The 23,839-nt window shown below is 48.8% G+C and overlaps 1 protein-coding gene across 3 annotated transcripts; it reads right to left on the bottom strand.

Moving 5' to 3' along the window:
• Window positions 1–24: 24 nt before the first annotated feature.
• Stx16 (syntaxin 16) lies at window positions 25–21,878 on the bottom strand. Of its 3 annotated transcripts, none has more exons than XM_090352568.1 (8): window positions 20,988–21,878; window positions 8,626–8,733; window positions 8,097–8,237; window positions 7,215–7,380; window positions 6,397–6,488; window positions 5,791–5,934; window positions 4,780–4,860; window positions 25–2,547 (listed from the first exon to the last, which is right to left on the bottom strand). In XM_090352568.1, the coding sequence occupies exons 1-8, from the start codon at window positions 21,117–21,119 to the stop codon at window positions 2,443–2,445; spliced, it is 969 nt and encodes a 322-aa protein (XP_090208694.1). In that variant the 5' UTR covers window positions 21,120–21,878; the 3' UTR covers window positions 25–2,442. The 3 variants fall into 3 exon arrangements, with proteins under 3 accessions (XP_090208694.1, XP_090208695.1, XP_090208696.1); XM_090352569.1 differs by having other exon boundaries at window positions 21,039–21,877; XM_090352570.1 differs by lacking the exon at window positions 20,988–21,878 and adding an exon at window positions 13,504–13,651.
• Window positions 21,879–23,839: the final 1,961 nt, after the last annotated feature.

Raw genomic sequence — 23,839 nt, 5'->3', positions numbered from 1 at the left:
AAAAAGGGACAAAAAAAAAAGTCATTTTGTATAGAAGCGCTTCACTAATTGCTTTATTTAAGCATACAAGAGAAAAAAAAGTCTTATCTGACCAATTAGGTTGAAGGGTTTTATTACCTTTAAGAAGCCATTAGCTGAGATAAAACACTGCAAGCACTTGTGTCAAAACAAATAAATAATGCTCTCTCAATTAGCAGAGAAAGCGGTACATCCGTTAAATTAGAGACACACTGCTTCACACAGCCTGGCCCAGCCAGTACTCCCCACCCCCGAGATGAACAGACAGACAGACAGACAGACAGACAGACAGCAGCTGCATTGGGGAACAGGCAGAAGCTGGAGCCTCTCCAGGCCAGTCCCATCCAGGGTTGGGCCCTCACAGCAGGGCCCCTTCCCCAGGCACTGATGCCCAGTGCAGGAGAGGCCGGCCCAGGAGTCTGAAGGGCAGGATGGCCCTCCTTCTCTTCCGGAGGAGGCAAGCCAGGAGTTCCGATCTTCCCTTCCATCCTCCTAGACTACCAACCCTTCCCCAAGCGGGGCTCCAAAGAGCAATGTGGTAGTTGGAGGATCCCAGTAAGTCAGTGCGGCCCTGGGCCAGCTCCAGGCCAGGCTGTGAGTCCCACTTGGCTGGCCAGCATGACAGTGGTGGAGATGGGAAGGCTCTCATCGCCACAGAGGGCCTGAGACAATGTCAGATCACACCCAAGAGAGCTGGGGAATAAGCATAAACAAACAGTGATCCTCTCTCAGACGGCCATCCATCTTCAAGGGTAGGACTCAACATTTCCAAGGCTGGTCCCCCAGTCTGACCAGGTCTAATCTCAGGAGCAGCTGACCCAACCGCCACCATTCAACCATGGAGTCTAGGTCAGCTTTCACTCTCAAGGGCTACAGAGCCACACAGCTCTAGACCCCAGGTGGGGTGGGGGGCGGCGGGAAAGGCAGGGGCAGGCCTGCCTGGGTGACTCCTCTCTAGATTTCAGTGTCAATTCTAGAAGCCATGGCAGTCAATTCTGGAGAGGCGTTTTATGTGACTGGTCCAAAGAAAACATGACGGCCATGCTGCAGACACACATTGTGGGATACAAACAATAAGCTCATCAAAATGTACACAAAGACCTCTTCAACTGTACTCGTGTCCTTTAGGACAGGGCAGCTCAGTGTTTGAGGCAGCACAGCAGCTTGCCTCACTCCAGTTCTGGAAGGGGCCTTGAGCACCACAGCTCCATGGCACACACGGCACACGGTGGCAGCCAGGGGAGGGGTAAGACCACACCCTACCCTGGGATTTGACCAGGCTCCCACTGGGAGGGGCTCTCAAGCCCTTGGGACACACTTGCGTTCTGGGCATTAGGAAGGGACTAAAGAAGAGCCAATACATGAAAGCATTAGTAGATATTGTACTCTGAAATGGAGTGATGTTGGTTAATAATTTGAGATCTTAAATGGGTGACCCACTTAAAATGGCCTCTGTGTAAATTCACAGTTCATTAAATGGAGACTGGGCTGAGCAGGTCATTATGCAGTCAGTCCGTGGTAAGGGATGCAGGCCAGGGATGGGCCAGGCAGGGTGGGGCCCAGCAGGGAGGGGCTCTGGGGAGGGGCTGAGGGGCAGGGCCACAGGCAGGGCCAAGACATTGGCAGGCCTCCTTTCAATGGGAGTCTGGTTCAAATCAACTTTTAGATTTAGGTGGTTTTGCTTAGTAACAACCCATTTTGGTTTACAGTAGAAAATGCAGTGCAAAAATTTTAAATGAGGAACACTCTATTTACAATTCATTTAAACTTATGAAGCTGTTTTAAATGGACTAGCTGAATGTGTTAATTAACATCAATGATGGTTTCTTATTTCTCACACTTTGTTACTCTGATCATTAACAGGGATGGAAAAGCTAAATCAACAGGGAACTGATTATAAGTTTCTTAAAGGACTTGTAGGTTTGTTTTTAACAACAACAAAAAAAATAGATGAGAAAGATTCGAAGAGGCATTTTTTTTGCCTCTACTCATACATTTTTGGTACCAAACTTCTTAAAAACCAAATGGCTTAAAATTATTTTTCCCAAAAAATTATTTTGACAAGCTGCTCAGACAAGAATGCTAAAAGAAAAATAGCATATACACAAATAACACTGGGCAGCTTTACCAGCGCCTGTAAACTTTCAACTCAAGAGGAAAAAAAAATACATATATATATTATAAAAGTGATCACAGATCCAATCAATCTCTCTTCTGCAGCAGTATCACCGTCCTTAACCTCACAAGGACGGAGAAACAGGCCTGTGCCTGCGCTTGAGGAGGCATCTTTAGGAAGGTGGACCCGCCTTGGCCCGGCTGGCCCTGGCCCTGGCGGGGCTGCCCCCAGCTAGCAGCGCTAAGGGTGAGACAGCCGAGCCACCACACCCAGGGAGTCCATGCTGCCTGCACGAGAACCCAACGCCACTAGCGAGATTTCACGCCGACCAGGACAACAATGAGGACAATGATGATGACAAACAATATTAAAATCACAAGCATCTTCCGGTTCTTCTTTTGGTACTGCTCTGCCTACAGAAAGAGGAGAAAACGCAGTCACTTTCCAAGAGCCCAAACCACCTCCAGTACTCCAGCAGGAAGCTCGGGCCTGCTACTGACAGCGTCTCTGCGGGGCCAGGCCACATTACCAAATGCCACACCTCCCTCAGAGCCAACCGTCAGCATCCCACAGAGCTCCAGGATCACGGGCTGGGCTGGCCGCTACTGTGGGGACAAAGGCTAAGGATGCCAAAGACCCTGGGGGAGCCACCTCCCCACCTGGCTTCCCAGGAAGAGTCTTGTTTCTGGGAACAAGTGTGCACCAGTGATGGGACACAGAGCCTGGAGGGTGGATAGCAGAGCTTCTGGGGTGTCCCAGGGGAAGGCAGCCTCTTCCTCTGTCCTCTTTAGTGGCTCTGGGCTTCCTCACTAAGCCCACAGACCCCTTGGGAGGCCTTTTTTAAATTAATTATTTTATTTTTGGCCAGTCCTGGGCTTGAGTCCAGGCCCTGAGCACTGTCGTTGGGTTTTCTCAAGGCTAGAGCTCTACCACTTGAACCACAGCACCACTTCTGGCTTTTTTTCTTCCCCCTATATATGCAGTAGCAAGGAATTGAACCCCGGTCTTCTTGCATGCTAGGCAAGCACTCTACCATTAGGCAAAACTCCCGGGGCTGGGGAGCCCTTTTTTAACAGGGGAGTAGCCGGCAGTGGAGACAACACAATGAGGAACTCTCAGCCCCCTCAGAGGAGCAGAGCGGCCTGCGCCAGGGGCGCAGCTCAGCTCCCTTCAGCTCCCTCCGTGTGAGGAGCCAGCAGCAATCGCTTGGAACTGGCTCAAAATGTTCCCCGGAGCAGAAACTAAAGCAGAACTTCTAGTTTCTGCTACATTTGTTCACTTCTACAGAAGCCTCCCATTTGTCTGTGTTTCATGCAAAACATATTTCACTGGCTTTTATTTATGAACCTACAAACCAACGCATAACTCAGCTATCTCTATCTATCAAATCTGGTTACTGCAAAGTGAGACACTAAAGTTCGTGCACACTGTTACTGCCCAGGGCTTGGCAGGTAGGCGGTTTCTGCACACCAAGCAAGACTTGGCTTCTCCTGAGGGTGGGCTCATCCCACTGCAGGAGCCCACACAGGGAAGACAACCCTGGACTTCTGCTCAGACCCCCAAGGCTGGACCTAACCCTGACACTGCATTACCCGGGGCCATCTCTGCTAAGGACGCAGCCAATTCAGAAACACGACAGCATGGTGCCTTAGTGAATTGGGAAAATGCTCATTAGAACCCTAGAAATACAATGGGAATCAATAACAACAAGGAAGTGGTCAGTTGTTTGATCTATGAAGAACATTACATTCTCTTGAAGGAACTTGTAAGTGTATGAATGTTTCTCCCAATTACAAGATTTCAAAGATGATTTTTAAAACAGAAATTAGTATGAAAACACCCTGGCATGGGAACCCCACGACCACAAGGACCGCCCTCACCACCACTCACCTTTACACTCAAGACCACTAAGGACTGCTCACTAATTAACACAAGAACAAGTAGTAACCACCACTCACCCTAGAGAGGACACTTGTGATCCCTGATCCTAACTACCACTCACCTTACTAATGAGAAAACACTGAACTATTAACCCAGTGTCCTACTACTAACTTCATTAACAAGAAAACACTGTTCACCTCATTAACATGAACACTAACCACTGACTTCAATAACCTGAGTGAGAGAGAGAGAGAAAGAGACAGACAGACAGACAGAGAGAGAGAGAGAGAGAGAGAGAGAGAAACACTATCACTGACCTCAATACCCTGCTCAGGAGAGAACATGAGCCATATCACTCACTTCATTCACACAAGAGAGCACTGCTACTTGCTCACAGACTTGCTCTGGAGGTGAGGCAGACCTGCAATTAGAGAGAAATCTAGACTTTTCCTCCTCAGGGAGGCCTGGGTCAGCAATTATGGCAGATCTCTCCATGTTGCTTCCAATTAACCCCGAATAGGAAGAGTAAGAAAGAAGGAAAATGGCAAAGACCACACAAAGGGAGAGGCACACACGGAGGTGACCTACAGCGTGCTGCAGCGCTGCCCATGCCCCGACTGCCAGCAGCAGTGGCCGTGCTTCACTGCTGCACCAAGAGCTGAGCATGGACTCAAATGCTAAGACGGGTCTGAGGAGAATCCTTGCTGCAATCCCTGAGATTTGGTCACGGTTTCTAAGATTCTCAGCCGCACAGACACCATTACCTTGTGAAGCTGTTTCAAGCCATCTTCGGTTTTAACACAGGACTGTTCAACGTTATAGTCGATTCTATCAAGGACTGTGCCCTGTGTGACAAACAGAGTTACAGACGCTCAGCACCGGTGCTCGGAGCTTGGCGCCAGCCTCACCCCCCGCTGGCTAACGTGGGCTGCTGTGTGCACACAAGCACTGTGCCCTGCAGTGCTACAGGGAGGTCAGAAGGAAGGGCTGGCACACAGAGCCTTCACTTTTGGCTTCAGCCTCTACGGGATCTGCTCCTTGCACATCTACTGGGCTCGGTGGAGACGGGTTGGAGGGAGCCAAAGGCCATCATTGGTGTCCCTACTGCTCAGACGCGTGGATGAGGTTAGCTATGATCAGGTCCACAAAATGACGATTACGCCTACAAATGGGAACGTGGTTCTCCGTAGGGGGGAGGAGAGCATGGAGAAATCGAATCCATCGGACCTGAAAACTCAACCTTGTTTAATCTCCTAGTTCCGGTAGGAAGATGGAGACACTGGGCTGCCAGGAGGACAGGCTCTCAGTGAAATATGGCAGCCCAGGAAACACAGAGTTCATGGGAGCTCACAGCCAACTCTCCATCCTGCAGTTGGTTTCAAGGGGACCAGGTCCCAAACCCTTCGGGCAAGACAATTACATGCTCTAATCAGATTCTAACAGTGGACATCCAGTTAATTCTACGTGGAAGCTAGTAGTTTCAATTGCCATTACACAATAAGCTGCTGAGAAGGGATAGCTTCAGCATGGCCAGCTTGGTGCTGGGCTTGTGGAAATCGGCCAGGCCACCTCTGGGGCAGGGAAGAGATGCTCAGATTCCTATCCTCTTGGATCAATCCCGAGAACTGGCATAGTCGTATCTTATGGGAAATGTCAATAGCCTCCGTGGATGGTTTGAAAACACACGCACTCATGTACACATCTGCAGAGACACAAACACACGCTCGTGAAGACTATAAGATCCGGGAGCCTTGGGAAGGAGGCCACCTGCATACCTGCTCTACAATCATGGCTCCTAAGTCCCTGAAGATCTCATTCAGGTCAGAAATGGACTGCACAATCTGGCGGATCTCCCGCTCCCGCTCCTCCACCATCAGCGTGTTCTGCTCCACCAGCACCAGCTGGTCATCTGCGGCACCCTAGCAAGACAACAGTACAGACCCCGTCAGGACGCCATGGCCACTGGGGCCAGTTGGAGAATGAGAATTCTGAACAGCAGATGGTAATAAGCACTTATTTCTCCTAACAAGAAAGCTCCAAACACCCCCAAAGCAGTGGTCTGATGCACTGGGGCCCAAGCAGGGGTGCCGAGCAAGCCCTAGTCTGCAGCCATGCAAGGGTTCTAGGCGGCCCTGCGCTCCTGGGGTTCCCCCAGGAAAGCGGAGTAGGCCCTGCTTTCCTGAAGGTTCTGGAAAGCAGAGTATAAGGCCTCTCTGTAGCTTTGGAAAAGAAGAAACAGTATGGCTGTCCTCTGCCTGCTGCAAAGACTACTGGCTGGACAGTCAGCAGCGCGCTCCACAGGATTCCAAGTCTAGGGAGAGAGGGAAGCAGAACGGAGTGCGAACACACCAACAGCAGTCGCTTTGCAGCCCTTCACATACCCGGTCGTACAGAGTATTATCGCCTCCATCATCCATTAGTGGTACTGATGTATCAAAAAAATGCTGGGCTCTTTCCTCCCGAGTCTTCATGCCTATCATAGATAGGAATCCACTTTACTGGAGTATGGAAACCATCCTGGTTACTGTCTGTTCCACCATTAAAAAGGGAAGATCTAGAGCAAAACTCAGCAATCAAAGTGGAGGTCTCCTGAGAAGTTTTAGAGACCGCACCTCCAGGGGGAGGAGAAAGGAACGTGGTTAAACAGGCAGCAGTATGCAAGTGTCTGAATTATTCAAGACCAAGGCACAACTAATTGTGTACAACTCACTGGATGCTGAGACAAAATGATGCAACCATTTGAGAATCTCTAAGACAGAAGGATTTACTCTTACAAAACATTTCCAAAAAGGGGGGAAAAAAATAAAGCTGTGTTTCTCTCTATGGCATCTCTAATAAGAATTCCACACGACCCTAATGAAATCTTAGAAATCATAAACTAAAATACCAGTGCGGCAGGTTGGGTTTGGGGGAGTGGGGAGGACTTTACCAGCGAGCCCTTTGAGAGAGGAGGAGGGAGGACTTCCATCGGCAGAGCTGCAGGCAGGAGGCTCGCCTGGCGCCCTGGGCGTTCCTGAGTGGCTGGTGACTACCCACGCCCCACATCTGGAAGTCAATCCACACCTGTCCCACAGGCGGTTCCCGGGGCCTGGCCCAGGGTGCAGTTAGCCTCTTGGGGTGTGTGTGTGTGTGTGTGTGGTGGGGGGCTCAGGGCCTGCGGCCGGGCGGGGCAGGGCAGGGCAGGGCGTCTCTCACTCACGTTTCAGGTAACCCGACTGTGCGTGGCGGAAGCCGGTGGAGAGCTCCTGCAGGGCCTGCGCCAGCGAGGCCACCACGTTGCGCAGCAGCCGCTCCTCCTGCTCCGTGCGTGCCCGGCGGGCCCGGGCCGGCAGTGCCTGCACCGCGCGCTGGCACCTGTGGAAGAGCTGCGACAAGGCCGGGCTCAGGGCAGGGCAAGGCAGGCGGCCAGGGCACGAGGCGAGCCAGGAGCGCCAGGCACCGTCCTCCAGGCCGGCCCCTCTGCTCCCGGCCACGAGTACCCAGGAGACTTAATCAAGCCTCACCAGGAATTGTTACTTAGAAATCAGTCAAAGGAACATTTTATAAGAAAACTTTCTGGGACACTAAGCTGCTTTAACTTGGAACTCAGTATTGTATTTTGGAATAAAAAAAATGAAGTTACATTTAAAATTAGCGGAATAAGCCGCGCAAGGTGCCTCCAGCCTGTAATCCTAGGTACTCAGGAGTCTGAGATCTGAGGATTGCGGTACAAAGCCAGCCCGGGCACTAAAAATCGTGAGACTCTTATCTCCAACTATGCACCAGAAAATGGGAAGTGGCACTGTGGCTCTAGAGGTAGGGTGGTAGCCTTGAGCAGAAGAGCTCAGGGACGACACGCAGACCCCAGAGTTCAAGTCCCACAACCAAAAAAAAAAAAAAAAAAAGCTAAATAAATTCATTATTTGGAATTTAATTTAATCTAATAGTATTATCTTTCAGTAATGCTCACACCTCCAAAAAAGACATCAAGTGTCCATGCCCAAGCCCGCAGGCCCTGAGAACTGTCAGGAGAGGTTCCCGGACCAGCTTGGCCTGGGAGGCGTGGCTGGTGGCTCTCCCTGGGACCAGGCCGGGTCCTCACCTGGGTGATCTCCTGGGTGGCTATCTCAATGGCATGCTCCTCAGCGCTGCTGTCGTCCAGGGTGGGTCTGTTCAAATGCTTGTCGTGGAGACTGGCTAGTTCTTTCATCTTCTGCTTAATTCGCACAACATCATATTGTATCTAGACAAATGAAGTCACCATCACACCTGGCATGTAGCAGTCTGCCTCCAAGAGACAATTAGCTACACTCAGAATATATAGGTGGGTCTTCCACAAACCTGCCGGCTCACCCACAGAGGAACCACTATAATTCCAATTACCAGACAAACTCTTCTAGATTGTGGAGGATTTAAATTTCTATGATTCAGGTAGCGGCTACCAATGATAAAATTTAATCCAGTCATTCTACCCTGCCCCCTGCCCCATGCCATCTAAAGCTGCTCCTGTGTTATGTAAAATGAATAAACCAAAGCTCCTGTGTAGCTGAAGACACCCTTAAGCACAGCCAAGCTAGTTTCAATGGCAGACATCTTAAAGTATGTTGTTATGACATTAGCATTTGACCTACCTCATCAACTCCATCCACCCACTTGGGCGGGGAGCGTTTTGTCACACCAATTGCTGCTTCTGGGTCTAAGCTGATGCCTGATACCAGGGCCATTCGGTCATCAGCAAGCTATGGGGAAAGAAATGGACACAGTTTAGCTAAGGGTACTCTTGCTTCCTAATAGCAGAGAAGTACAGGAATAAAGGCACTAGCCTGTATTGTAAACACACTGACACTGCTATGATTTGCAATTCTTTTCCTATCTTTTCAATTGCCAGCTCTTAATTTCTTTGGCTATACTTGTGAACTTAAATTTGACTTTATCTGGCTACAGAAATGTAACGAGAAAGTCAATGAAAGATCCTTAAAAGAAAAACTCTCAGTACTAGACTATGATAGAAGAGAAAGGACCTCAGCCATTAGTGTGGTAAGATACACACAAATTAGGCTGTGAGTGGATCCAACATAAAGCTCTATCCATGTTATCCCATCTGTTAGGCTTATTTTAGGAATTGTTCTGACGCAGTATCTTCACACAAGATCCAAGCAGTATGGAAGAACAGTCCAGAGGGTGATGACCAGAATTATCCAGATAGAACCTGGTCTACTTCATACTGTGACTCCTTCCCTGCTGCTCAATGTACACTGACAAACCATTCTCCTGGTTTAGAAATGGTGTTCAGTCTTGCTTTTTCAATCTGTAAGATGGTGCCTCAGAGTAAGCTTTTAAGACTGGGAAGGAAATTTCAGGTTTGGGATTTTTTTTTTTCCCCCTGAAGGCAGCAAACAAATCTGAAAGGATCTTGAGGTACCCTACAGATCTCAGAATTCCTGTGTAACAGTTTCAAAAAGATCCAAATGATAATGGGAAATAGTCTGTAAAAGACCTTTATAGATAATACTTTGTAAATTATCTAATTATAGATAACGGTGAATTTTCTAAACCTTATAGAACTGGATGAGGAATATGCATTCCTTTTCTTTCCCCTTATGTGAAATTTAACTAAATCTGCTTTTCCACGCTCTTGATAAATATTTATTTGCTTCCCAAATGATAAAGAACAATGTGTCAATGAGGCAGGGAACTACCACACGAGGAATAATAACCTAGATGAGAATGACAGACCGTATTATCTTGGATACAGGACTCATACTCAAATTCCTAAAAGCTGGCTCTGTCTCCTGCACCTTGAGAATCACGCAACAACCACAGAAGGGACCAGTACCCAGAATGGCATGAGGGAGTCTGCGGACTGATTCACTCCGCCTGCACCCGTGCTGCTCTGCAAGCTGGTACCATTCCTGTCCTTGCACTCGTGATCCATCTCCCTTACCAGAAGAGCTCTTGAAGTGGTGGCTCTCTATCATACTGCTGCTTGTTTTCAAGAGTTCACTAATAGGGATTGCACATTCATTTCGTTATCTCAATCCTTACAAACATCAGGCAAGCTAGAAATTATTACGCACACTATAAACTTGGAAACTGAGACAGAAATGTTAATTTGTCCAAGGCCATCAGGCTATGATGAGACAAAATAAAGCCTGGGTCAGCTGATTCCATGAGCCCTTTCCACCCTGTAAGTTGCCCATAACTCTGGCAGACACATACACTACATCTGCAATTTGCTAAGAAAATGAATCAGGACAGCTTATCAGATTCGTCCTCCCATCAACTGCACAGGGACTGGAGAAGACTCCAGATGAGCCTCAGTACATACCGTCAGCACACACTAGCCACTCGAGCTGCCCCTGGAGCGGTGAGCAGGGGTATGCTGCCTCACACCCGAGGGGCTGGATCACCAAGAATCTGCAACTCTGTACTGGATACACCTGCCGGACTCTCTGTCCCTGTCAACTCCTCACAAGCCCCAGACCCTGCCAACTAGACAACCAGATCCTAAAACTCTAGCCCTTTGTGCAAAGCCAACTCTTAAGATCAGTGGCACCCTTCAGCTCCACGGCAGCAGCCTGGCAGCTCTTTGGCCACTTTCAACTGCACCGCTCTCTTCCGTAGTCATCACTGCACATGGTTTCTGCGCGCGCGACAAACCCATATTCACTAAAAAGGCACAGGATAATCTAAGTTTACCTGTGCCATTACGTCTAAAGCAAGGAAGACAAATGCTAGCTGAAATGGGCTCCGTTCTCCTATTTTATTCTTTATTTTATACAATATGTTCCCGAAAACTCCGCTGTAAATCAAAATCAGACTCTATATACTCTTAAGGGTCCTAAGGAAGCCTGAAAAGGAGAGCTCTGACCAGAAGACCCCGTGCCAGGCTGTCTGCTGGCCACTGGTTTTCCAGGTCCAGCACCAGCTTGGACAGAGAAAGGCAGCCGACACTTGGTCTGGAACAATCACACAGCAGCTGACCACCACAAGATGCAGCGCATGAAGAGCCGGTCTTGTGGGTGCACACGGGGTCCTCCCCCACAGGAAAAGCATGCTTGCGAGGTTGGGAACGAGGCACAAGCGTCACCCGCTTGAAATGGGAACGAATACGGACATGAAAATACCACACATGCAAAATAGCCATCTTTTCACCTTCCAAACATCGCTGCCTGGGCAGATCAAGGATGGCTGCTTGCTGAGCACTCAGCCACACGTCTTTTCACGCAGCTTCCACTCCACACCTGCCAGAGTTCTTCCCTCTTAATTTCCTCTTGTCTAATTTCAGTTCTCTCTCTTCCAAAAATATGATGGTAGTTGTTAAAGCACTTCCTGACTGAGCCTGCACTCCTGAAGTAAAAAGTCTATCCACGTTTCTAAAATAAAAAAATGTCAAAAAAGCTAAACTTTTGAGAACAGAGGGTTTAAGAATTCTTATCTCCTTGGTTTGTGGTCATCTTCCAGGAACGCTGGGTCATCGCCCTCACCAGTCATGTTCCTATGGGAACACAGAAACGTCTGGCACGGCTCAGAGCAGCTCCCCGACAGGCTCTCGTGCTGGTTATCTTTTGCCCTTGATCCATGTTTGATGAGGATATTTGTCCTTTTAAAGAGTGCCAGACAGTATGGGCAAATTCTTTATCTAAGGAACATGTACACAAACACTCTTACTCTCGTATAAATCTTGCTGTTCCCAGTGCACAGACCTGGTAGAAAGTCCTGCTTTCACGGGCAAGCTGGCTTAGCGTGCTGTGGCACCAAGGAGCCTCGGCAGACACACTCGTCCCCAGCTAAAACCCAAACCAGGTTCAACCACAATGAATCAGAAGGAGAACAGCAGTGCCAGCTCTGGTCTGTATGAGCCTCACACAGCTACGGCCTGGAGAGAACACAGCCGGTGTGACCAGGTCACCACACTCTTCCTTATGTGGGGTCACATGTGTGAGACACTTGTTATTTATCAACGAGTGAAAAGCCATCTGAACCACGCCCAGCCTCTGACTACTCTGTGGTGGTCTGTTTCCTTTGAGGTGGTAGAGTGGTCTCTCCTTCCCCCATAAGCGCGGCCTTTAGGGGTCACAGGTTCAGACTTGCAGACCGCTCAGCGTGGTGTACCATCCACTTCATGCTTACACCAACTTGGAAGGACCCTGCTCTTTCCTGAGCCTACACATTGCTGAGGTTTGGGCAGCCAGTCACTTCCCACCCCTTGCCTTCCAGTGACTCTTTGCTCCCCTGTGTCCAGGCCCAGTGCCCATGCAGGAGGCTGGCAAGGCGGTTCCTCAAGGGGAGCAGGAAACGGCTACTAGGGCTGGCCGGGCACCTGCTCAATGAGCTGCCATCCAAGGCTGTCTGTAAGACTGTTCCCAGTGACTGACGGTCAAGGGTAAGTTCACCTGAAGAAAAGGATTTGCCATGGAAAATGTTCCGAGCCCCCACCCCAGGAAGGTAGACACCACTGTCAAAGGGTTCTTGGGCATCTAATCAGAATTGTTCTAAGCACACAGAAGAACAGACATCTGGGTTTTGTTTTTGTTTTTAATCTTGACCTAGTAATGAGCCTCATCTTGGACCTGGCTGTCCCCAGGCCACTCAACAAAGCTCTTACAGGTAGGCCTCACCCTGCCAGAGGACTAAAGAGCTTCATTACTTATTTAACTGGGTCGCAGTGAGATTGAAGTTGCGTGTGCTCTGCTGGTATTACCAACTAGGTAAGGCCTTTTCAAGGTGGAGTTAACTCCTTATGTACTTGCTGGGATCTGGCTGGTGTGGAACGCAGTGCTCCTGCCTGCCCCACACCACACAAGGTTCTACACTAAGACACGCTACACTTCCCTCTGTTACTCTTTAAAGGTAAACCCTCAAGAAAATGTGTCCTCACTGAGACAAACAGGACAACAGTTTAATCTCACTATCCCTCAACTCATTTAGTAGAGTTACTAAAATACAGTACTGGGAAGGTATACTCCTTCCACCTGCCCCGTCAGATCCAGTAGGGGAGGAAAGGCTGGAGCATGCTGCTAGGCAAGGGCTGGGCCAAGCCCCGACATCCAGAAACACACGCAGAGCACGCCTGCTTTACCCCAGACACGAGGGACGAGGGAGGCCTGGGAACCCTGTGTCCAGTTCCCCTACTTGGCTTCTGGCACTCAGAAGTCCCCTCTACTCCACCTGAGCCAGCATCCGATCCTCACTCAAGACGTTCAGGTGCTGTGGACAGATCCTGCAGGCAGGAAAATGTAAACCATTTCCTGCTTTCAAAGACGAGGCCCTCCCTGAAGCAGTAAATAATGCTGCTGATTCTTTTTCTAAATCATCAACCAAAATGATGTGAAAATATACTAAATAAATCTTAAATTTTAAATCAGTAAACACATTATACCATAATCAAAACAGACGCTAAATGTGCAGTTCTATTAGCATTTTGCATATGACCAAAGGTGTCATCAAAAAGAGGTGTTGTGCAAGCTAATGTTCCCTAACATACAAAGATATCCAAAACACTGTACCTCATCCAGCTCCTGCAGACGTGGGAGTTGCCGTCCAGCCCATCCAGGTAGGGAGAGCAGGGAGAAAAGCATGGGGCAGACAGACAAGGCACCATCAGGTGAGAAAACAGGTGGTAAACAACTCTACGTTGACTATAAAAGCAAATACCCACTAGCCAAGGCATTTACAAAATCCCCTCTGATCTTCCTTTCTAAAAAAAAAAAAAAGGGTTCCATCAGTTTCCAACAGTTTATGTTTTTATTTTCATTTACTGAAATTGTTCTAGTAAGTGAGGCTGGAAACAACAATAAACAGTTGTAAAAATGGAAACAAAAATGTACTTGCTTTGGCTTCATTAAAATATACTGTTAACATTAATCTGCTTCACAAACATAAAATATCACATTCTACATTTCCTTATAAGATTAGGAGAGAAAAGTTAAAATATCATGTTCTAAATTTCCTTAGGAAGAAAAACGTGAAAATGCAATGCTTAGAATTCAGGCATACTTTAGCACATAAATTAGCTATGCAAACAATGAAATTAAGAAACAACCACCAAATTGTCTAGGGCTACATTCAGATATTAGAGTGAACATGTATACAAATTAAACTCCACAGACTTGGCTTTAACCCTGGTAATGGAGGGCTGAGAAAGCTGTTGCTCTGAGAGATACACAAGTGGGAAAAGAAAAGAACACTTATCTTTTACTTAGCATGTGTTGTTATTATTGTAGAAAGCATGATTTTTACGGGGTGCTACTAAAACAGTCAAGGCAAGACAAGACAAACAGCGAGAAAAGAAACCTTCACAGGGGAGGTGAGGGAGTGCTGGGCGCCAGAGTTAAGTTCCCATTTTAAACTAAAGGCTCTTCTGTAGATCAACATGGAATTCCATCTTCCAACCAGACAGATACTGACGACAGATAACCTACCCAACTAGGCCTTTTTCTCTCTCTTTCCCTCTCATAGTATTGATCATGGAAATAATTAGTGGTGAATTTCAATAGTCAACTGTGTTGATTTTTTTAACGTCTGGCAGTAAATTCAGAAAACAGAAAACATAACATTCTTATCTGAAAATTAATGGTGGAAATCAAGCTGGTCCATCAGAGTAAAATATTATTACACGGGGATAGCAATAAGTGAAATGAAATACTCCCTTCACACAAAATTTCATTCAGACGGTATTACAGAAAAAAGTAGAAAGCCCTCCTCATTCCTCCGAGGTGCTGAAAGCCCAAAGGAGACATTAGTTTGTGTACATTGCTGCTGCAACAGGGCTTCGAGAAACAGCAATAGATAAGACAGTATCAACGGAAGTCCTGTTTCATTTCCTTTTTTACTTTAAAAAGGGAAAGTGCTTTCTTTCTTTCTTTCCTTCTTTCTTCTCTTTCTTTCTTTTTCTTTCTTTCTTCTAGAAATGCTCCTATCATTGAAACCAGAGGCAAGGCAAAACCCTCAAGTGAGGCAGCAAATCTGTGCCCTTCCCCACCAGCTCCCTGGCATGTAATCTTTGAACACTCATCACAATCCACTGTCAAAATCTTGACTGGGCAAAAAGCCTATGTTGTTGGGTTATTAGCCTGGCACACACAGCCCAACCTTTTGATTTCTATAATTATGAGATGATAAGAGACAAAATTGCAATCATGAGATGTAGGAATAGAAACAAACTCTTTTTCTAAGAAAAGATTCAAAAAGTGCAGTTGCATTACTTAAAGTCACAGAGCTTGCCGATGGCTGGCTGGGGACAGACAGCCCCGTGATCAGGCCTCCTTCCACCCTACCCGCAGCGGCTCTAATTTCATTAACAATTCAGGGAATTAGTTGTAATAGGCAGCCTCCACACCACTGCACCAGGAATTAAATTTAGAAGACCATCTCTCCAAAGACAACTCCCACACCCCTTCAAAGAAAAGCTTTCAAAAACTCCCTCTGCCATGAAATTACCAGGAAAATTTAGTCAAGATCTGAACGCAAACATTAAAACCTGTTGCTACACATCGTCACCTTCTAACTCTTTACTATGTCTAAAACTAGGGTTTGACCTGCCAATGGCATACAATCAAGCAAATAGTGCAAACTTCCAAGCAGCATGTGGAATTTGCAGTCTAAAGAACTTTCTACATAAAACTGAAAAATGAGTGGAAACCCATCTGTGTTTACTCAGGAAGTCTGGAAAAGTTGAGCAAAATGAGTTGAAAATACAGGTCTGTGCTATCGTGATATTTACCTCATTTCCATTACTGCCAAAATAAAAGTTTGCTTCACTTTTACCCAACAAAGTACCCTTATTCTCAAGCAAGCCTCCCTGCTTGGATGGAATCTTTACAAGTTGAAAAGCAAATAAATCTAAAGGGAAACATACAATGATTTCATACTTGGATTCTGAAAACCTGATTTTTCCAACAGACTCAGCCTGGACTAGAACTGAGAACTTTTGATATGCACGTTAAAACTGACTAAGGGAGGTTTGTAAAGCAAGGTTGAGAAAGGATCTTTCCCACTCCAAAAAGTATTTAAACAGTAAATTCTTCCACTTTCCAAAACCTGCAGCCCAACTCCTAGAAAACAACCAGCAGCCCAGGGTGGCCCAAGAGTGAGCCCAGGTTTTGGCCACCCCACGGCTCTCCTCGGCCCCTAGCTCGTGAGGTGATGGGACCTGCGCCCAGCTCAGTTCTTCCACTCCTCATTTTCTTTATCTGCTTTGAACACCCATTTGCTCAAAGACTAAAATCAAATCCTGGTCTGTTTTGAACAATTAATTTTACTTAATTGGCACTGTGAGGAATATGTCCAGTTGCATGGGCTCAGCCCATGCCAGGCACGGAGGAAGTGTAATTATACTGCAGTCAGGACTGGAGAAGGTCTTCCCGGTCTCTAGAACCAGTTCATCCTTAATTGTTTTTATCCCTAATGCACAGGTTGTATTAAAAATAACATGCTAGTTTCAAACTAATCTAAGACCAAGTACCTCTAGCTTCCACATATAGATTATGCATTATTTGAAAGCAGAGTATAGATTAGCCAGTAAACACTAACAAAGTGCTCCAGCCCCTGTCTTCGACTCAGTCCAAGGATGAAAGGAAACACAAATCTATCAGAACCACACCGGATCCGAATAGCAACTCAACTTCCACTTGTCATTCATTAAGATTTTGTATTTAAAAAAATGATTATTTTGACTTTCTAAATCCACTTCAGCTTCTTGAAGCCAAACTGCTTGAATGAGGTGCTGCCATAAAGCCGGCACCTGGCCAGACCAGTTGCTCTTGCCCAGTACTGGGGCTACTGGTGAGTATTCCTGCCAGCAATGCCTGGCTAGCAGGCACTGTACTGTGGTTGGCTTGGGTTTCTTCTTTTCCAATGAGAGCTGAGGCTGTGTGCTCTGGTCACTGAAGCAGCATATCAAAACACAACTTAAGAAAACACCAGACCTCACCTAAGTCAAAATCCTCAATTTACAAATGAGACATAAAATGTCTAAAAAGATTAAGTCCTACACAGAGTAGAATTTACCCTGAATTCCCTTACCTACAGACCGATGTTCTTTCCTCAATCACACTGCCCTGAGGCATAAACGTGGTGGCTCCGAAAACCCAGGGCAAAAAAAAAGGTGCCACTGAATTAGCAGTGCCTTCTGCCTAAGCAATCTGTTTTTAACACTTAATTTTACTAGCATTAATAAAACAAAAATCACAAATATGTAGAGCTTGGTCTAGTGCTGGCTGTTGAGGTTTAAAAGGGATTCAGAAAAACTAGACATTATTCATAGAGAAGAAACTTAACCTTGCGTCCGAGCCGGGATTGCTGAGCCTAGAAAAAAATTGGTCATCATGCCACAGCAAGAGCGAGCTCTGCACACACCTCAGGGTGGGAGCAGGGCCCAGGTCCACCGAGGGGAGACACTGACCCCTGGGACCAACACACACAAAAGACTTGGTAGGAAAAGGTACAGAATGCCCATGCAGGACCTCCTTCCGGGTCACTGGTGGCCAGCGAGGAAAACCTGACTGTCGTCACAAACAGGAACACTGGGTCAAATGACTTTTACGTCCCCTCTGGTCATTAGGTTTTATTTGTTTCTTTGGCCTTTGAACATACTTAAATTGCTGCTTTAAAAATCCCTGGTAGAGTTACTGCTTTAATTTGTACACATATATGCAGGTACCTGCACTAATCTACCACCAAAGAACATTAGATTTTTTTTTTCTTCAAAATAGTGTTCAAAAAAATATACAGCCTTAATTTTCTTTTTTAAATGATAAACCTTTAGGTATGCTTTGCTTTGAGATGTGTGAGACATACACCTTGACACGGCAATCACAATTTCAGCTTCTTCTCAAATAAAATATGAAGAGTCAAGGCTACAGCTAAAAAAAAAAATCTACTGTTTTAGGTATTTATTTTTTAATTTTTTATGAACCAACAAATATACAAAAATCAATTTCCATTTTTTTCTTCTAATTAGGAACTTAAAATTCCAAGGAATAATTTTGTTAATTGTAAGTTAAATCCTTAGGTCTATTTACTGTTTTTTAAAATATCCAGGTCTAAATATATCTATTTACAAATTGTCTGTTTTTAATTGTCTTATTTTATTATAACAAATGTTTTTCTTTTAAATTTTTATTTACAATTTTTCAGACCTATATTAAAGTGTGTAAAATGGTAGTGTCCCTATATATATAAACCTAAAAAGTGTGTAAAATGACAGTTTCCCTGTATGCATTAACAAAAATAGGAAAATGTGCAAAATGGCACATACATATTCACTAACTATAATTAACAATTATAGCATTTTGTCTTATTTGCTTTCTCTCCTTTTTTTTTTAATAAGGAGTATTAAGATGCAAAACAGCCGTCTTGACATTTCACTACTGAACAATTCAGTAGACATCTTTAATAAAATTACCAAATTTAATTATAATTAGTTTAATAGCTGCTTAATATCACCTAATGGCTAGTGTATATTAAAATCTGACATATACTTTTGATTTGCTGCATGACTTTAAAATTGATAAGACAGAAATAAGGCTTAAAATATTTTCTGGACTAAATAAGCAGTGAGAAACATGATATGTTATTTAATATTGTTTTTAAAAATTGTGTAAAATGTCTTTTCCCCAAAAATATTTATAATACTTTTCTAATTTCAAGAGGTAAAAAACTGTAATCTCCACTTATGTTAATATCTTGCCGTCCTCGATTCTGTGTTCGGAAATAGTTCCTGTGATCACTTCTAAATAAGTCAAAAATATCAAGCTCCACTACTAAATACTTCAGAAATTTACAGCATGTAATATATTTAATGATCACAATTAAAATATCTAAACATACATTTTATTTTTCAATTCTAACCTAGACATCTATTTATGCTAGACTATACAATCTATTTTTTAGGCAGTCGGAACTGGCTACCAGGATTTTAAATGATCTGACTGTAATCAGTAAGGAGAATGATTTCAAATGTTTAGGCTAATATAAGCACACAATGTTTTCAACAGGATGACATTTAAAAATATTTTTAATGTTCTGCCTTACATATGTGCTTTAGTCAGATTTAGAAATTTACTATCAAGAAGCTGTGTGAATTACCTAAATACATATTAGTTAAATAGATCTGTGCATCTCCTGATACATTTCCTATTTTATCCAACTGCATACTACGGTGATCCACTTAATTATCTCCCATCTCCTATGGCTTATGTTTTTTAAAAACTGTCTGATTTAGAAAACCATCTTAAAAATCAGCTTGCGTTCAAGATGCACTTTTGAAAGCTTCCCGTCTCCACCAGTTTTTAAAACTGCTTGAAATAATTCCCCCCCTCCCGCTCAGGTTAGCCAAAGGTTCAGAGGGTATTGAACCCTACATAATTAAAAATTTAAAACCAAACAATATCTTCTTCAGTTAATTAAAACTGAGACCCCAGATGCATTGGCGCGGGTTTCAGTTCTGTTTTTTTTCCCCCAAAGGTCGCATAAAATAGAGTCATTTAAGGAGCAGGCTGCTCTTATTTAACATAACTAAAGATTCACCGAGGATTGTATTCATTCGGTTTCTACTCTCTATTTCTTGGCTTATTTCAGCACATGCTTTTCAAAATTAGCGCTAGATTCTGCCCGGTTCCGGTTCCATGTTACCAGACACCTTCCCATTTATTGCTGTATTTAAATACCACTTGTCTATAAATGAAAAAATTCTTCAAATTCTTGTGCAAATAAAAACCTTAGCACGCTTCATTCATCCTCATTCTCTTTGCTTTCAGGTGAGCTTACATTTTTTTTTTTAATTCCTAAAACTGCTCTCACGGCTTTAAATTGCTTTCCTGTAAGAAATATGGCCAAAGATATTTTTCACAATGGCTTCAGAAAAGGAAACACGGATCAGCAAGCATATCTAGGATCAAAACACATGGCATGCTTTTTCATTAGCGTTGAGAAACGCGATGAAGAAAGAGAGAGAAAAAGAACACCAAATGGCTATGGTGGTCCTTAAGAGGTTAAATCACGGTGGGGATTCACAACCAGTCCCTCCCAGGCAAAAGCCCCGAGCCCCGGGCCCCGGGCCTCGGTAGGTCACCACCAGCTCCCCAGGCTCCCAGGCTGGGCTGGGAAGCCAGTCCGCGCACAGCAGGAAGCCCCTGCTACCAGTTTCCTAACTTCACTTGTCAATCAGACACCACAGAGCTGACGGCCTGGGCTCCCGGATCTCACACAACGGTCCAGAAGTAAAAGTTTGCTCCCATCCAAAACACACCAAACCCAGCAACCTTTCTGGGGCCTTGCTTTAAAGGGGGGGGGGGGGAAGAAATTCAACAACAACAACAAACACACAAACAACACACAAACACTCGGAGAAGTGTCAACAGAATACAAAAGAAACCCGTGTGCTGTTCTCACATGTGCAGCATGTGCTTTGTTTTTGTTTTTTAAACACAAAGTTGGAGTGGAGGGAAAGCTTCCTTTCCTGTGTGCGGGATGGAATGGAAAGCGAGGGCCTAGCGCCTTCCCCCAGGAAAGCTAAGGAGCATGGCCACACCGAGGGCGGCGTGCAGACGTCCGCACACACACACAACACACGGCTTCCTCCGGCGGGGGGGGGGGGGGGGGGGGCTCGCGGGGGAGGATCCGCGGCCGAGATCCTGCCGCCGGGCCACCGGACCCGAGTGAGGCCCGCTGCTGGGAGGGGAGGGGCAGCGCGGACACAACGAGACCGAAAGAAGCTTCTGGAAAGGCCCGGGGTGGAGGGCAGCGGGCCGTCGAGCGGGGACGACGCCGGGAGGGCCGGGCAGGGCGGGGGTAGTGGGGGGACTGACGGGTCACTGTGTTCCCCATCCAGGCTTATCGGTGGCCCCGGGACCCCCGGGAAGGGGTCTCGCACGTCTCTGTCTTATCACTTTTCTTTTCTTTTGCTTTTTCAACAGAGAGACAGACAGACAGACAGACAGGCAGAGCCGCAGCGCGCGCCGTGCGTGGTCGACGAGGTCAGGAGACTCACCGCGGCGAGGCTACGTGAATGCAGAGGGCTGGAGGTGGTGTGACTACTCACTTGCTCGGCTAACAGCTGCCGGTTTTGGATGGAATTATTCCGCAACAACAAGAAAGCGTCGGTTAAACGCCTGGTGGCCATGTCTCGACCTTTGTGACCCCCCCTCGGGGCCCCCCCTCTCGGATCCCCGCTGGATTCGCTTTCTTTCTCGGCCTGGCCTAGCTGCCCCCGCCCCCCCCCGTTCACGACGAGGCCCCGGGCCTCGACACCCCACGGGCGCGGCGCTGCGCTCCTCCAGAGCGCAAAGACCCCTCCCCAAATAACCGCCTAGGCTTTCCAATTGTCTGAGTCCCCCTACCCAGGGCCGGATTTCGATCTCTAAGCACTTAAGCCCCCCAATCCGGGCGTGCCGATCCGCCGTCCTGGAGACCCCTCCCCAATCCAGCCTCGGATCTACAAGCGCGGCGGGCGCCAATCGCCGCGGAGGAGGTGGGCGCGCCCGCAGCCCCCTGCCCCTCTTAAGCCCCGAGACCCCGAAAGGTCTCGGCCCCTAGCTCTAACGTGGTGCCTGGCGTGGGGGCCTGGCCGGCTCTGCCCTCGGCCACGTTTCCTGCTCCAGGGGCGCTTTGCACAGGGGCACCGGGGCACCGGGCCGGGCCTGCCGAGCTCAGCCCGACCTCCTGACCCCTGTCTTTCCTGAGTGGCCTGGTCCTCCCGGGGGTCAGCGAGGCCCGCCGGGCCTCCTCACTCCTCGGCGCCGGCTCCCTCCATCCCCGGCCGGGCCGTTTCCGCGCTGTGGTCCCGGGCTCTGCGTTCCCCCGGCCCTCTTCCTGTCCGTCCCTCGCGGGTGCCCCCCTGCGACGCGCAGGGGTTTGCTCGGAACGTTCCGAGCGCGGGCTCTCCCGGCCCCCTGGCCCCTGCCCCGGCCCGCCGTCCCGGAGCGGGAGCGCCCCGCCCTCTCTCGGGGCGTTCTCGGGGTGCCCCGTTTCCTGAGTCAGTTCAGGCTTTGGGCCGAGCAGGCCGCGCGAACCGAGCCTCGAGGCTGGCGCGTGGCCCCCACGCTGCCCGGGGCCTGGGCGCCCGTCGGGTGGCAGGTGGGCGGGAAGCTGGCGCGAGGCTCGGCCGGGCCTCGGCGGGGGCGGGCGGCGCGGCCGCGGGAGGCGGGCGGCGGCGGGGGCGGGAGGCGGCGGCGCCTCTGCAGGCCGCGCACGCTCCACTGCAGGCACCGCGCGCTGGGTGGTTTTTTTTTTTTTTTTCCTCTCCAGAACTTGGAAAAAAATATATCAGAAAAACAACCTAGGGGAAGCATGGGGGAGGGAGACAGCGCGCTGTCCAGGCCCGCGGCCCGCCGGGGCCGCGCCGAGGGCCCCCGGGGGTGGCGGGGCGCCCACCCTCGCAGCCGCCGCCCTCTGTAGAGGGCACTGCAGGGTTGTAGATCTCCCGCAGCAAAGTTCCCCGGAAACTTGACACCCCCATGCCACCCCCCTAAAAATGCTGTGTTTCCTGACTGTGCCCGCAGCCCAAAGACCTGGGCCCAAACCCTGCACCACCCGGTCAGGTTCGCCGTCGAACGGCAGCTGCTGCAACCCGACGGGGGTGATGGGCAGGCAGCCATGGGTGAAGGGGCGGCCGATCGCGGCCTGCGGGGTGCAAAGGGTCTGCGGGGTGCACGGGGCGAGGAGGAGGAGGCCGATCCTGGCCTGTGGGGTGCACAGGGCCTGTAGGGTGCACAGGGCGAGGAGGGGGAGGCCGATCCTGGCCTGTGGGATGCACAGGACCTGTAGGGTGCACAGGGCGAGGAGGGGGAGGCCGATCCTGGCCTGTGGGGTGCACAGGGCCTGTGGGGTGCACGGGGCGAGGAGGGGGAGGCCGATCCTGGCCTGTGGGATGCACAGGGCCTGTGGGGTGCACGGGGCGAGGTGGGGGAGGCCGATCCTGGCCTGTGGGATGCACAGGGCCTGTGGGGTGCACGGGGCGAGGTGGGGGAGGCCGATCCTGGCCTGTGGGATGCACAGGGCCTGTGGGGTGCACGGGGCGAGGTGGGGGAGGCTGGTCGTGGCCTGCGGGGGGCATAGGGCGAGGGGGCCGGCTGATGGCGGCCTGCGGGGCGCACAGGGCCTGCGGGGTGCACAGGGCCTGCGGGGTGCACAGGGCGAGGGGGGCGGCCGATCGCGGCCTGCGGGGCGCACAGGGCGCGAGGCCCCCGTCGCCCCGGGGTCTGCGTGGGGCCGGCTGGGCGCCCGGGGCGGGTTCCGAGCGTGGCACCAGCCCCGCACTGGGAGCCCCGCGCTGCGTCCGTGGTGGAACTGGACAACAGCAGGACTCGCGGGAGGGAGGGAGCCGAGGCCCGCGCCGTCGCGAGCGCGGGGACCCCGGCGAGGCCGCTCGCTCGCTGGCCGGCCTGGGGGTGCGGGGATGACCCCGCGGGCCCCGCCCGCCCCGAGCCCACCCCGGTCACGTGGCAGGCCCCCTCCCCGCGGCTTGCTCGGGAAGCCGAGCTAGCGAATGGCAGCCGAGCTGCGGCCCGGCCCGCGCCATTCTGCGGAGCCCTCCCGCCCTGCTTGTTTACATCTGGCTAGGACCTGATCTTCCCCTGCGGGGATGGCGTTTTAGTCATCTTTGTTCCGCACTGCCATCTCATCTGGCTTGTCGTGAGCTCGGATAAATGTCTTTTAAATACGTGCATGAATGAATGATTGAGGGACCTGAGGTTTAGTCCCCAAACCCTCCGACCTCTCTCCAATGACTCTTAAGCCTTTAAAGAGACGGAAAGAAAAGAAAACAAGTGTGGCTTTCATAATCCCCACAACCCATGCCCTGTCCACCTCTCTGGGGTTCTTGTGAAGATCAAATCAGATCAG

Source organism: Megascapheus bottae, chromosome 18 (assembly GCF_031878675.1).
Source record: "Megascapheus bottae isolate mThoBot1 chromosome 18, mThoBot2.hap1, whole genome shotgun sequence".
NCBI classification, from domain to species: Eukaryota; Metazoa; Chordata; class Mammalia; order Rodentia; family Geomyidae; genus Megascapheus; species Megascapheus bottae.
The sequence above is the reverse complement of the archived record's forward strand: the minus strand, read 5'-3'. Positions and strand labels throughout refer to the sequence as shown.